We start from the raw sequence: 16,080 nt of genomic DNA on the forward strand, positions 1-16,080 counted from the left end.
TTTTTCTCTGAAAAAAACAACAACCCAACCCCAAACAAACCCAAAACAACGACTGGGAACATTATAACTTCCTTTGAAAACCATTTAAACACATTAATTTTCATGATCGATCAGTCACATACTAATCTTGATCATTATTGGAAACCATAGACATTGCTTCTGTGACACATTAAACGTATTCTGACCTGTTTTGGAAAACAGAGAGACAGACTCACCGTACCATGAAATATATGTCACGGAGCATAACAACACTGTTCAATAAAAACAAGTGTAGTCTGCAGTCAATCTCGTCTTTGCCGACACAGTTATGACGCTTATCTTAATATGAATACTCTGTGATCTATAGTCAGCAATAAAGACAACTGTTGATATTTTCATCTAATCTGAAAATTAATATACCCCACAGTTTGGCAACACTGTGAAAAATTAATAATAATAATAATAATGATAATAATAATAATAATAATAATAATAATAATAAGTTTCCCTGCGTTGAAAAAAAAATTACTTGACTCGAAGTATCGTCAAAAAGATACTCAATAACTTCACCAAAAGGGAATCGCTCCTTACAACATTAGACAACTAAAGAATCAATGGTATACTATCTTCTTTTTTTTTTTTTTTTTTTATTTAGCGGAACTCAATCGTTTCTTGCAGGGAAAAGTCCACCTCACACGAACATCCCGAGCGGACCTTGACATAGTCCAGGCGATAATGCTGTGACACATTGAAGTCTTTGACGAATGCGTACGCGTAGGAATACTTCTGTACACAGCGAGAAAACCGCTGGATCTGAGGATCAACGAGCTGACACGGTCTGTTGACGACGGCAGGATGGCAGGTAGTCTGGTACAGCCGCTGCACGGTCCACTTGTCACGGTACAGCTCCAGAAGTTTCCCCTCCCGCGACACGCCACCTCGTGGCTGGATGGGGCGCGTTTCAGTGGGACAGCACTCTAAGTGCACCGGAACGTTGACGGTGTTTCCCTCCCCTCTCTTGGTCATGAGGTCATGGTTTCTGTCACAAAGAAAAAATACATACATACATACATACATGTATGTACACACACACACACACATATATATATATATAATATATATATATATATATATATATATATATATATATATATATATATATATATATATATATATATATATATATATACATACAGAGAGACAGACAGAGACAGAGACAGAGACTTTTGTTGTCATCATCATTATTATCATCATTGTGATGATGTTGATGCTGATAATAATGACGGTGACGACAACGATAATGATGTTGAACTCATTACGAACGATAAGGCAGAAAATGACACCGGCGACACGACACTGTTCGATACTATACGACTCTTCACGACACGACACTGTTCGATACTATACGACTCTTCACGACACGACACTGTTCGATACTATACGACACTTCACGACATGACACACCACAACACCACACAACATACCACGGCAACACACAACACCACACAACACAACACAACACCACACCACAACACACAACACAACATACCACGGCAACACACAACACCACACAACACAATACCACACCACACAACAACAACACAAAACACAACACCACACCACACAACACAACACAACATACCACGGCAACACACAACACCACACAACACAACACCACACAACACAACACAACACAACACAACATACCACGGCAACACACAACACCACACCACACCACACCACACCACAACACAACACAACACAACACAACATACCACGGCAACACACAACACCACACAACACCACACAACACAACACCACACCACACAACACAACACAACATACCACGGCAACACACAACACCACACAACACCACACCACACAACACAACACCACACCACACAACACAACATACCACGGCAACACACAACACCACACAACACCACACCACACCATACCACACCACACAACACAACACAACACAACATACCACGGCAACACACAACACCACACCACACCACACCACACCACACCACACCACACCACAACATACCACGGCAACACACCACACCACACCACACCACACCACACCACACCACACCACAACATACCACGGCAACACACAACACCACACCACACCACACCACACCACACCACACCACACCACACCACACCACACCACACCACACCACACCACACCACAACACAACACAAACATCACGCATGTGCAGCCGCTCGCAAAAAAAAAAAGACTACACGAACTAATCCGTCTTTCTTTCCCCAACTCCAGAAAAAAAAAAGAAGAAAAAGAAATGAATGAACGAATCCAATGATTTCAGGAGTGAGACATTGGTTCGATTCAGTTTGAGAATGAGTGAGTATGCAGTTAAGTTTTAAGCGAATACGTGAGTGTGTTTACTTATTATTAAGGTCCTAGGAAGAAAAGGAATCCAATACAGAAGAACCCCCCACCTCCCACCCGCCTCCCCCCAAAAAAAACAACAACAAAAAACAAAAACAAACAAAAAAAACAATACCCCCCCCCCCCGCCCCCTAAAGAAAAAAAAGAAAAACAAACAAACAAGCAAACAAATAACCAAACAAAATGAGAACTAAAGAAGAAAAAAAGAAGAAGAAGAAAAGAAAAAGGAAAAAAAACACCCAAACCAAACAAAAAAAACAACAACGCAGTTCCCTTGACATGAACAAAATTAATAGTTAAATAAGCAAGTGAGTGTGTAAGTGAAAGACTGAGTAATTAATTCAGTGAGTAATTGATTGAACGAGTGAGTGAGTGAGTGAGTGAGTGAGTGACTGAGTGAGAAGGCAACTCATCCATGAAAGAAATGATAAATAAATAAATAAAACAATAAGAAAAAAAAAATCGGCGATCGACAAATTTAAAAGAAAGACAATTTTACGCCACTAGAAAACGGTCGGTATAATTTCAGTTATGTCCCTTGCCACGTTTCACAACGTAATGCGCATTGGTGATCAACATTTTCTTTGATTGGTATTGGTACTGAAAGAGAGAGAAATGGAAAGAGAGAGAGAGAGAGAGAGAGAGAGAGAGAGAGAGAGAGAGAGAGAGAGAGAGAGAGGAGGGAGAGAGAGAAAGAGAGAGGGGGTGGGGGGAGAGGGAGAGAAAGAGACAAGACAAATTCTTTATTTTCGAGGACAATAGATAAGCAGAGAGAGAGAAAGAGAGAGAGAGAGAGAGAGAGAGAGAGAGAGAGAGAGAGAGAGAGAGAGAGAGAGAGAGAGAGAGAGAATCAGAGAAAAAAAGTCAGAAGAAATCAGTGTTTGTGACATAGTAACATAATCCATAACTAAGCGCAGGAACTTCGGCCTAAAAAGTCAACGTACTTGGAAGTTAGATTTTTTTCTTCTTCAATATTTACAAGTAAGTGCGCAAATTTCCACACAACTAAACAGACTAATTGAATTCTTGATTGATTGATGCTCAGTGTTCATCTGGGTTATCAATCTAATTGCCGTGTCTGTTGAAATTAAAACAAACAAGAGGCAAAGCCTTCAAGACTCACTTGTGCTTTGCGCCTTATCTAGTAAAGGAATCATGAGGAGAGAGAGAGAGAGAAAAAAAAAAGAGATTTGAAAAATCGTTGAAAGTTGCTCTGTATTAAATGATAGGCATGCTTGGGAGAAAAAAAAAAGGCATGTGAATGGGATCGAACCAAGCGTGTTCAGTTCTTATCCAAGCAGACTAATCCCCAAAGCACATCTGACGTCAAATGACTAAATTAACTAAAGCAATGTTGACGTATTCTTCTTCCTGTGATAAATAGATGTGATTGTATTGGACGTAATAATGCCGTTTAAATCATTTTTATGTGTGTGTGTGTGTGCGTGTGTGTGTGTGTGTGTGTGTGTGTGTGTTATTACATCTCGATTATTCCTTTATTTCGGCGGTAAAGGAGACGTTGCCATCTCCTTCAAGAACATCGCAACACATAGTAGATCTCTAGATCTGCACAAACCAGTCTACAAAGGGCTGAAAGAAACGATCGATTCAGTTTTTATTTTATGTTCATTCCAGTTAATTCAGTGTCCACTTTAGAATATCTATATGCAGTAAACACGTCGATGGTGTCGCTAGTATCACTGGAGGTGTTCTGTCCTGAATTTGTGTTTCTTTCTTTTTAATTGTGAACAAGAAACACGAGGTCATGTCGTCTTCCAACACAACTTTCCTTCTTGTCAACCAATCCCAGTGGAAAGCGGTTTTTAGAATTTTCGGATTTCGGAACACATCTCAGTGAAATAAACCGTTAATGATTCGGAACTATATATGGTTCTATTCTGGAGACTTAAAACCTGTTATTGGTATGACTGTGAAGATTTTTTTTTTATACTAGGTTTAAACCAATTTTGGTATTGACAGACAAAGCATTTCCAGAGAAAATGGCAATGTTTAAAGTTTACCACACACACACACACACACACACACACACCCGAACACCGGGTTAAAACATTGACTCACTTACCTGACACAACTGAGTCAAAAAGAAAGATATTACACACGCATTCATCTCCCACATTCCACAGCACACAGACACCCCCCCCAACTCCAGACACCTAAACCCCCACCCTCCCCGCACACAAATGACCTTCGCGTTGCTCAGAAGTGCCCACAAAAGAAAAAGAAAAAAGAAAAAAAAAAAAAAAAAAAAAAAAGAAGAAGAAGAAAAAAGCACAAACCCATCAGTTCCAGCAAATAATGAACTGCACACACCACAAAAGAGACCAATGCCCCAGGAAGTCCTGCCCCCCACCCCCCTCCTCCCCTCCCTCTCCTTCCTTTCCCATCCTCCTCCACCCCTACCCCCTACCCGTCCGCACCCCCCCCCCACACACACACCCAAGGCTGTACTGAACAAAAACGCCATTGTCTTCATTTCCTGTTCTTCTATTTTGAGTAACTCCATACTAGAGGGCTTAAAAAGAAAGAAAGAAAGAAGAAGAAGAAGAAGAAGAAAGAAAGAAAAAAAATCTGACGCAGATAAATGTATTGTCTAGGAAAGTCTTACCTTCTGGGCGCTGCCTGAGACTGCGTCATGCTGGTTGCACAGAGAGAGAGAGACAGAGACAGAGACACAGAGAGAGGGAGAGACAGAGAGGGAGATAGGGAGAAAGAAAGGGGGGGGGGATTACTCACTAATCTTGTGCTGTTCCCTGTCGGGGCAGAGAAGCGGAACATGCTCCAAGGAGGGGAGATAATGAACCTCTTTGTGGCCAACTGCAAGGTGCATCCGGCGTGGCGGCAGTGTTATAGTCCTTGGTTCTGTCTTTTCTTTTGGCTGTTTTTGTTGTTGTCTGTTTGATGTAGAACCTCGTTTTTTGGGGGGAACAGTACCATATTATCTTCATATGGTGTTGTGTGTGTGTGTGTGTGTGTGTGTGTGTGTGTGTGTGTGTGTGTGTGTGTGTGTGTGTGTGACAGTGCGTGCGTGTGTGTTACTGTTAGTGTTAGTGTTAATGTGTGTGTGTGTGTGTGTGTGTGTGTGTGTGTGTGTGTGTGTGTGTGTGTTATTGTTAGTGTTAGTGTATGTGTGTGTGTGTGTGTGTGTGTGTTATTGTTATTGTTAGTGTGTATGTGTGTGTGTGTTATTGTTAGTGTTAGTGTATGTGTGTGTGTGTGTGTGTGTGTGTGTGTGTGTGTTATTGTTAGTGTTAGTGTATGTGTGTGTGTGTGTGTGTGTGTGTGTGTGTGTGTGTGTGTGTGTGTCGGGGTGGGGGTTGAGGGGGTGGTGGGGGTTCCGGGTGTGTGTAACCCCACGATAAAAGAGAACGTGGGGACACCGCTGTACAGACAGTACAGAAAGCTGGTGGCTGGCTAAGAGAACATGATCCTACTCCGGGTATCCAGTATTTCGTCACCACAGCAAAGGAATAGACCGATAGACAGACAGACAGATAGATATATAGATTCCTAAACAGATGCATAATATATTCATAGGATGAGAGAGACAGAGACAGAGAGAGAGAGAGAGAGAGAGAGAGAGAGAGAGAGAGAGAGAGAGAGAGAGAGAGGGGTGAAGAAACAGAAAATAGATAGTTTATTGACTGATTGATTTTCCACTTGCAATGAAGATTTCTATTTTCAACATTTTTACGTCCCCCCCCCACCCACCTAATAATTCATACACCAAGATACCAGCTGATAACATTTAGATACACGAAGACCTAATGATCACCATCGCATATCAATCATTGATTAACATGTATACCAGAAGCTTTTCGAGACAAGTGGAATCACAATCAAAGACACGAGAAGTCAGTGTCTTCGAAGATGGGTAAAGCAGCAATTAACACAACCTCGTTTAGTGTGTGTGTGTGTGTGTGTGTGTGTGTGTGTGTGCGTGCGTGCGTGCGTGCGTGGCGCGCGCGCGCGTGTGTGTGTATGTGCGTGCGTGCGTGCGTGTGTGTGTGTGTGTGTGTGTGTTCGTGTGTGTACGTGTGTGTGTGTGTTTGTGTGTGTGTGTGTGTGTGTGTGTGTGTGTGTGTGTGTGTGTTCATTGACACATTGCACATGTGTTTTGCTTCTAGTTTTTGTTAATAATACCCTGTACCGTAAATTTTTGTGATCGTTTTTTCCCCCCATATTGATGTTAATTGTTAGCACCCATGTGCTTAAGAATTATGATTATGATTATGATAATAATGATCATTATAGCAACCCTTTGCATAGGAATTATGACAATGATGATGATGATCATCATCATCACCATAAATCATCATCCATCTGAAGAACATCGTTTTTACAGTCAAGGGACACAATCATCCTCACCAGAACAGGTGTTTATGTCCCCTGTTCTGTACCACCAGAAGGATTTGGCCTGGAGATACCACTTCTTTCACACCGTTCCCGGGTTGCCATGGTGACAGAAATGTCACAGGTTCGATTCCATCGTGGCCGATTAACCCTCTCCCTGCCGAGCCCTGGTGATGTCTGATCGACTAGCTATCAGAATTAACACCTTTTTTCTCTCTTCTTCTTCTTCTGATGTTTCTTTACTTTTCAATGATACGATCGGTTCCACTGTCTAAAGATGATGATAATGATGACAATAATAATCACAGATAATACTTATATGGGCGAAAACTCTCCACGTGATGAGCTCTAAGCGCCGTACATGTAACAACAACACATATACAATTGTGTATGATAGCATACCTGTGCACATGAAAAAACAACACATATAATGTGTATCTATACACCAAGACAACACTACTAATTGCAGGTATGGACAATCACACACACACACACACACACACACACACACACACACACACACACACACACACACGACAAAAAATACCCAACACACGCACACACATGCTCGCGCGCGCACACACACACACACATACACACTACACGATGACGTCAGGAGAGGGCAAAGTAGTGGTGGGTAGGAAGTCTGCAAAAACAGTGATGACTGACACTCTGATCTGATTTCACTATGTTATCTCAGTGAAGGGGTGGGGCAGCCCTTCTATGGCAAGTAGGCATGTCCGCAGCAATCAGGGGATTAACCCTTTCACCGCCAAGCTCGCATTTATGCACAGGTTGTGGTAGAGGACCCATGTCACTGAAAGGTGACCATTCATTGGTCTGTTAACCACGAACCTATTGCTCTTAATGTTCGGTGGTATGATGGGCAATATTTTCAATACATCGCAGGGGGAACCCCCAGCTATTCTTAGCCACTGTCTTTTCTGTGTTTATGCCACAAGGGAATTTTGTACTCTAAATTGATTTGCGGTGAAAGGGTTACTGAAACTGAAAGAGAGGTAGGGGGAGGGAAGTCTGTGTGGTGAAGAGAATAATGGTGGACACCAAACAGAACGTGAAACAGACGATGAACCAAAGACAGCTCACCATACTGTTCACTTTGTGACTCCCAGAAAATAAAAACAGAAGGAGATGAATTATTAACGAAACGCACAGATAAACCAAAAGGCACACATATACATGAAGATAGAACAAAGGATGAACATGTTCTAGATAAGTGGAAAGCGAAGACAGGCAGACACATAAACAAACAAACAAATAAATAAACAAATGAATAAAGTAGATGAATAAATAAACGAATAAATAAAATAAGTGAAAAAAAGAAAGAATAAAAGAAATGAAAAATAGATAGATATCAAAGAAGAACTGGCGAAAGGAAGACAAAAAGAAAAGTAAATAAACAAACAAATAGATAAATAGATAAATGAATGAATAAATAAATAAATAAATAAATAAATAAATAAATAAATAAATAAATAGATATATATGATAGTCGTGTCCGACTATGACCATCAGAACAGCAGAGGAGGCAACTGCTGTCCCAACTATCTGGGCTTGAATTTGATTATAGTGGAGAGTGTCTTGCCCAAGTACATCCCCACTCTCTCGGCCAAGAGGGTTTTAGGACAGTCGGCGTTGGGGATGGTTCCCAAAGGCCAACTAGCCCACAAGGCTGCAGCACTAAGAGCCAGTGCAATTTTGCCTCCTGGTTTGAGAGTCACAGTCTTCACAAAAGACTAAGCTGTAAATGGTTTCCCATTGACTGGAGAAACCATTGATAATACAGCTCTCACTTTGCTGTTGGCCCAGATGTAAACTTATGTCAATCTGTGATATAAGCCGAGTGTTAGGTAATAAATAGATAAATGAATAAACAAATATATTAATTAATGAATGAAGGAAGGACGGAAGAAAGGAAGGAAAGAAGGGAGAAAGAAAAATAAGAACATAAAAAAAAAAGAGTGGAAAGCATATTCGAAAGAAAAAAAAAGAAGAAGAAATTAACACAGAAGAATGATGGAAAGACAGAAAAAAGATTTGCTTGTATCTTTAAGTTGTGATAATGTGAAGAAAAAGAAATGAAATGACGAGTGTGAAGGAAGCTTTTCCATTTGACCAGAAAACTGAATGTGAAATATTCAGACAGACAGACAGAGACAGGCAAACAGACAGACTGACTGACTGACCGACAGACAGGCAGGCAGGCAGGCAGACATACAGATAGATAGGCAGACAGACCAGACAGACAGAGGCAGATAGACAGGTAGGTAGACGTACGTAGAGAGAAAGCTATACAGACAGACAGACAGGTAGGACAGTAAAAATGGGCACAATAAGCAGGTAAACAAACAGACAGACTGACAGACGAACAAACAGAGAGACTGTCCGATAGATAACTTTGTAGATAGATGGACGGACAGACAGGTAGACAGAAAGGTAGGTAGATAGATGATAGATAGATAGACATATTATAGATACTTATATGTACAGATAGATGTATAGATAGATGGAATGCAGAGATGACGGGATACAGAATCAGGTGCACTGACAAATAGATAAATAGATAGACAAGTAGGCTAGATCTTGTATTTATCTGAGTGTCCAGAGCAAACGCGCACGTATGTATGTATCTATGTATGTATCTATGTATGTATGTATGTATGTATGCCGGTGTTAGTGCGCGCGTGTATGTGTGCGTTAGTGGTGTGTGTGTTAGTGCGTGTGAGTGTGTGTGTGTGTGTGTGTGTGTGTGTGTGTGCGCGCGCGCGCGTGTGTGTGTGTACGTGTGTGTGCGTGCGTGTGTGTGCGTGTGTCTGTGTGTATGTCTGTGTGTATGTCTGTGTGTGTCTGTGTCTGTCTATGAGTGAACGACATCTTTTCAAGGACAAAAACACGAATCAATTGAACGGCTACACATCACATTAACATCCACAGTGAACACAGATATAGCTGTCATACCTGGCCCCAACTTCGTCATGACAAATCACTTCCTTGCCTATCAATAATATCATCCCCCAAATTCGTCATGACAAATCACTTCCTTGCGTATCAACTATCCCCCAAATTCGTCATAACAAATTACTTTCTTGCCTATCAATTATTCCCCGTATTCGTCATGACAAATCATTTCATAGCCTATCAGTTATCTCCTAAATTTGTCATAACAAATCACTACCTGGCCTGTTTGTCTACTATCTCCCAAATTCATCAGAACAAATCACTATATGGACGCTCTTGTTATCTTATTATCCCTCAAAGTGGTTATAACAAACCACTGACTGGCTTGTCTATTCATTGCATCTATAGTCGCCATAACAAATAGTTATTACTACCTAACCTATTAATTATCTTCAACTTCGACATAACAAACCACTACCTAGTCTGTCTATATTATCTCCAAATTCGTCAATCGCTACCTGGTCTGTCAATATCATCATCAGATTCATCAATCACTACCTGGTCTGTCTATATTATCTCCAAATTCATCAATCGCTACCTGGTCTGTCTATATTATCTCCAGATTCATCAATCACTACCTGGTCTGTCTATATTCTCCAGATTCGTCAATCGCTACCTGGACTGTCTATATCATCATCAGATTCATCAATCGCTACCTGGTCTGTCTATATTATCTCCAAATTCGTCAGTCGCTACCTGGTCTGTCTATATTATTTCCAAATTCGTCAGTCACTACCTGGTCTGTCTATATTATCTTTAAATTCATCAATTACTACCTGTTCTGTCTATATAATCTCCAAATTCGTCAATCGCTACCTGGTGTGTCTATATTATCTCCAAATTCGTCAATTGCTACCTGGTCTGTATATATTATCTCCAAATTCGTCAATTGCTACCTGGTCTGTCTATATAATCTCCAAATTCGTCAATTGCTACCTGGTCTGTCTATATAATCTCCAAATTCGTCAATTGCTACCTGGTCTGTCTATATAATCTCCAAATTCGTCAATTGCTACCTGGTCTGTCTATATTATCTCCAAATTCGTCAATTGCTACCTGGTCTGTCTATAATTATTATCTCCAAATTCGTCAATTGCTACCTGGTCTGTCTACATTATCTCCAAATTCGTCAATTGCTGCCTGGTCTGTCTATATCATCTCCAAATTCATCAATCACTACCTGGTCTGTCTATATTATCTCCAGATTCATCAATCGCTACCTGGTCTGTCTATATCATCATCAGTTTGATCAGTCACTACCTGGTCTGTCTGTATTATTTCCAAATTCGTCAGTCGCTACCTGGTCTGTCTATATCATCATTACATTCCTCAGTCGCTACCCGGTCTGTCTATATCATCTCCAAATTCATCAATCACTACCTGGTCTGTCTATATCATCATTACATTCCTCAGTCGCTACCTGGTCTGTCTATATTATCTCCAAATTCATCAGTCACTACCTGGTCTGTCTATATTATCTCCAAATTCATCAATCGCTACCTGGTCTGTCTATATCATCTCCAAATTCATCAATCACTACCTGGTCTGTCTATATTATCTCCAAATTCATCAATCACTACCTGGTCTGTCTATATTATCTCCAAATTCATCAATCACTACCTGGTCTGTCTATATAATCTCCAAATTCATCAATCACTACCTGGTCTGTCTATATTATCTCTAAATTCGTCAATTGCTACCTGGTCTGTCTATATTATCTCCAAATTCATCAATCACTACCTGGTCTGTCTATATAATCTCCAGATTCATCAATCACTACCTGGTCTGTCTATATTATCTCCAAATTCGTCAATCGCTAACTGGTCTGTCTATATCATCATCAGATTCATCAATCGCTACCTGGTCTGTCTATATTATCTCCAAATTCATCAATCGCTACCTGGTCAGTCTATATTATCTCCAAATTCGTCAATCGCTAACTGGTCTGTCTATATCATCATCAGATTCATCAATCACTACCTGGTCTGTCTATATTATCTCCAAATTCGTCAATCACTACCTGGTCTGTCTATATTATCTCCAAATTCGTCAATCGCTACCTGGTCTGTCTATATAATCTCCAAATTCGTCAATCACTACCTGGCCTGTCTATATTATCCCCAAATTCGTCAATCGCTACCTGGTCTGACGATATCATCATCAGATTCATCAATCGCTACCTGGTCTGTCTATATCATCATCAGATTCATCAATCACTACCTGGTCTGTCTATATTATCTCCAGATTCATCAATTGCTACCTGGTCAGTCTATATTATCTCCAAATTCATCAATCACTACCTGGTCTGTCTATATCATCATCAGATTCATCAATCACTCCTTGGTCTGTCTATATTATCTCCAAATTCGTCATTTGCTGCCTGGTCTCGATGTTATCCCCAAATTCTTCACAACAAATCACTACCTGGCCTGTCTATATTATCCCCAAATTCTTCACAACAAATCACTCCCTGGTCTGTCTGTCACCCCACTCCCTCCCCCTCCCCCCATCCCCCCTCCTCTGTTCCCTAAATCTATTACCATTCTGTGATCCGGAACACTGCCCCCGCCCCACTCCCTCCCACCCCCACCACCCCTACAACCCACTCTCCTTCAACCCCCACCCCCACCCCACCCCCACCCCACCCCTCCACCATCCAAGCTGCCATTATGTGCAGACATCTCCCCCCCCCCCCCCCGCCGCCTCCCCCCTCTGCCCTCTCCCCCCATCGCCCCCCCCTTCAACCCCTACCATCATCCACCCCACTGTCCACGCTGCCATTATGTGCAGACATCCCTCCCCCCCCCCCCACAAACCCCACTCACCCCCGCCAACCACACCAAGTGTTGTCGCTGAGGAATCTCTGTGTGTGTGTGTGTGTGTGTGTGTGTGTGTGTGTGTTGGAGTCAGGGTAAATGTCGTTCAGCAGAGATGAAAGCGCGGGCGTGGGCGTGGACGGGTTGGGGTCAACTTCCTCGCGCTTAATCGTTTAAAAAGGTTATGTCTAAATCTGGGGGGAATGGGAAACATGGTGGGTGATTTTGCGGTTGTTGTTGCTGTCTGTTGTTGTTGCTGCTGTTGTTGTTGCTGTTTGTTGTTTTGTTGTTGTTGTTGTTGTTGTTGCTGTTTCGTTGTTGTTGTTGCTGTTGTTGTTGTTGTTGTTGCTGTTGTTGATGTTGTTGTTGATGCTGTTGTTGTTGATGATGCTGTTGTTGTTGTTGATGATGTTGTTGTTGTTGCTGCTGCTGTTGTTGTTGTTGATGCTGTTGTTGTTGTTGCTGTTATTGTTTTTGTTGCTCGTGTTGTTATTGTTGTTGTTGTTGATGATGCTGTTGTTGTTATTGTTGTTGTTGTTGCTGTTGTTGGTGTTCACTGTTTTCTTTCAAGTTTTGTCTCCATGCATTCACTTTCCATTTAGAACTGAAACGTGTTTTGTTTGTTTGTTTTTGTTTTTCCCCTCTCTTTCTCTCGGAGCGACCATCAGAAATAAAGACTGGAAGGTTTGAGTGCATGAAATGGAAATCAATCAATCGATCAGTCTCTAGCAGTCAATCATTTCTCGACACTCCCTTTATCTCTCTTTCTTTCCCTTTTTTAAATTTTTTTTAAAATCTGTCTTCTTCTGTGTATGTGAGCATGACCGTGCGTGCGTTTGCTTCCTTGGTTTCTTATATATATATATATATATATGATAGTCAGTCGCGTCCGACTATGACCATCAGAACAGCAGAGGAGGCAACTGCTGTTCTGACTATTTGGGCTAGAATTTGATTATAGTGGAGAGTGTCTTGCCCAAGTTACATCCCCACTCTCTCGGCCAAGAGGGTTTTAGGACAGTCGGCGTTGGGATGGTTCCCAAAGGCCAACTAGCCCACAAGGCTGCAGCACTAAGAGCCAGTGCAATGTTGCCTCCTAGTTTGAGAGTCATAGTCCTTCACAAAAGACTAAGCTGTAAATGATTTCCCATTGACTGGAGAAACCATTGATAATACAGCTCTCACTTTGCTGTTGGCCCAAATGTAAACTTATGTCAATCTGTGATATATTTGGTTTCTAAATGTTGATTAAAGACCCTCGTGGCTTTTTACTGCCACCAGGGGCAGTGAATTCATATCCACGGCGTCTAGAAATCGGCATAGGAAGTCGGGGCCAAATCCGTGTTTTAAAAACCTTCCTCAGCCGCAGCCAGGTAAGTACCCATTGACGGCCCAGGTGACAATGAGGCAAATCGGAGTAAAAGTACCTTTCCCAAGGACACGACACCATGCCGAGACAGGGCCTCGAACCCTGACCTCTGGTGAACACTGGTCCAACGTTTTATCGAGTCTGCCACGGGGCCTGTTTTCCCAGGAAACTGTCACACGATGGTACGCGGACTCGGATGTATGAGCGATGCTGGCCGCGCTGAGCAGGATTAGCGATAAGACCGCCCTTCAAAGAACGTGGACTGTGGAAGGACATTCTCAACGCTAACTTGGATTAGCGATAAGACCGTCCTTCAAAGAACGTGCACTCTGGAGGGACATTCTCAGCGCTAACTTGGATTAGCGATAAGACCGTCCTTCAAAGAACGTGCACTCTGGAGGGACATTCTCAACGCTAACTTGGATTAGCGATAAGACCGTCCTTCAAAGAACGTGCACTCTGGAGGGACATTCTCAGCGCTAACTTGGATTAGCGATTAGACCGTCCTTCAAAGAACGTGGACTGTGGAGGGACATTCTCAGCGCTAACTTGGATTAGCGATAAGACCGTCCTTCAAAGAAAGTGGACTCTGGAGGGACATTCTCAGCGCTAACTTGGATTAGCGATAAGGCCGTCCTTCAAAGAAAGTCGACTCTGGAAGGACATTTTCAAAGCTAAGTTGGATTAGCGTCCAGAGCGTCCTTCAGTCTATGGAAACAACGTGGACTCCGAAGAGACATACTCAGCACTGAGTTGGGTTAGCGTTAAGGTGGCACCACGAGATCGAGAAAGTTTTTTTTAGCCTTTTCTGTTATCTCAGGATCTACAGCATGTAGACATGAAATTTTGCACGCTTTAAGAACATGTAAGCAGCAGAAAATCTGTAAAGTTTCAGGACCCTAGCTCAAGACCGTCCGTCAGTCCATGGAAACAACGTGGACTTTGGATCGAGGGATATTCTCAGCGCTAAGTTTGGTTAGCGTTCAGACCGTCTTTCAGTTTTGGTTAACAATGTGGACTCTGAAGAGACATTCACCACGCTAAGCTGGATTAGCGTTAAGAACGTCCTTCAGTCTGTGGAAACAACTAAGACTGTCCTTCAGTGGACTCTGAAGGGACATTCACCACGCTAAGTTGGATTAGCATTAAGACCGTCCTTCGGTCTATGGAAACAACATAGATTTTGGACTGAGGAACATTCTCAGCACTCAGTTGGATTAGCGTTAAGACTGTCCTTCAGTCTATAGAAACAACGTGAACTTTGGAGGAACATTCTCAACGCTAAGTTTGGTTAGCATTAAGACCGTCCTCCAGTCTTTGCAAACAACGTGGACTCTGAAGGGATAGTCTCAGCGCTAAGTTGGATCAGCGTTCAGTCCGTGCTTCAGTCTATAGAAACAACGTAGACTGCGCAGATGGACATTCTGAACGCTAGGTGAACTTAGCGCCGCAAAGACTGTTCATTCAGCACAGCCCCGAACCTCTTCCGACTCTCTGCCACGTTGAAGCGTTATCTTCACAAACAGTGCCCGTGCACTGAGAATTTGCTTCCTGTTAGATTTGAACAGGGTCTGAAAAAAAGTCTTAAAAAAACAACAACATCAAATTGCGTTTATATTTACGACATTTCTTTTAGCAGATCTTTCCAATTCCATGAATCTATTTGGTTCAGGTGTTACATTCCAACAGACTTTTCTATTTTGATTCTCCACAGATCTATTTCGTTTAGACTTACATTCCAACATACTTTCTAGTTTGATTCTCCACAGATCTATTTCGTTTAGACTTACATTCCAACATACTTTCTATTTTGATTCTCCACATATCTATTTCGTTTAGACTTACATTCCAACATACTTTCTAATCTGATTCTCCATAGATCTATTTCGTTTAGACTTACATTCCAACATACTTTTCTAATTTGATTCTAATATCATGATGAGACCTTTAAAGATATATTTCTAGACGTTACTTTTGAACAGTCTAAAAATAGACTCCGTGGCATAGGCCAATACTTTTATTTTTTTTAATCTATTTTTTTAAGCAGATCTTTATACTGACTTCAGACGGCATACTTGCACACTTTTTTTTAATGAAGCATTTGAACAACGGTACGTAAACAACACACACACACACACACACAA

General features: G+C 41.7%; 1 protein-coding gene across 1 annotated transcript in view; it reads right to left on the reverse strand.

Moving 5' to 3' along the window:
• Positions 1-522: 522 nt before the first annotated feature.
• Positions 523-16,080, reverse strand: part of LOC143282348 (uncharacterized) — a 106,906-nt gene continuing 91,348 nt past the window's right edge. Inside the window, exon 3 of the mRNA XM_076587956.1 lies at positions 523-1,018. Within this exon, the coding sequence (XP_076444071.1) occupies positions 631-1,018 (388 nt within the window). The 3' untranslated portion in view covers positions 523-630. The remainder of the gene's footprint in view (positions 1,019-16,080) is intronic.

Source organism: Babylonia areolata, chromosome 5 (genome assembly GCF_041734735.1).
Source record: "Babylonia areolata isolate BAREFJ2019XMU chromosome 5, ASM4173473v1, whole genome shotgun sequence".
NCBI lineage: Eukaryota > Metazoa > Mollusca > Gastropoda > Neogastropoda > Buccinidae > Babylonia > Babylonia areolata.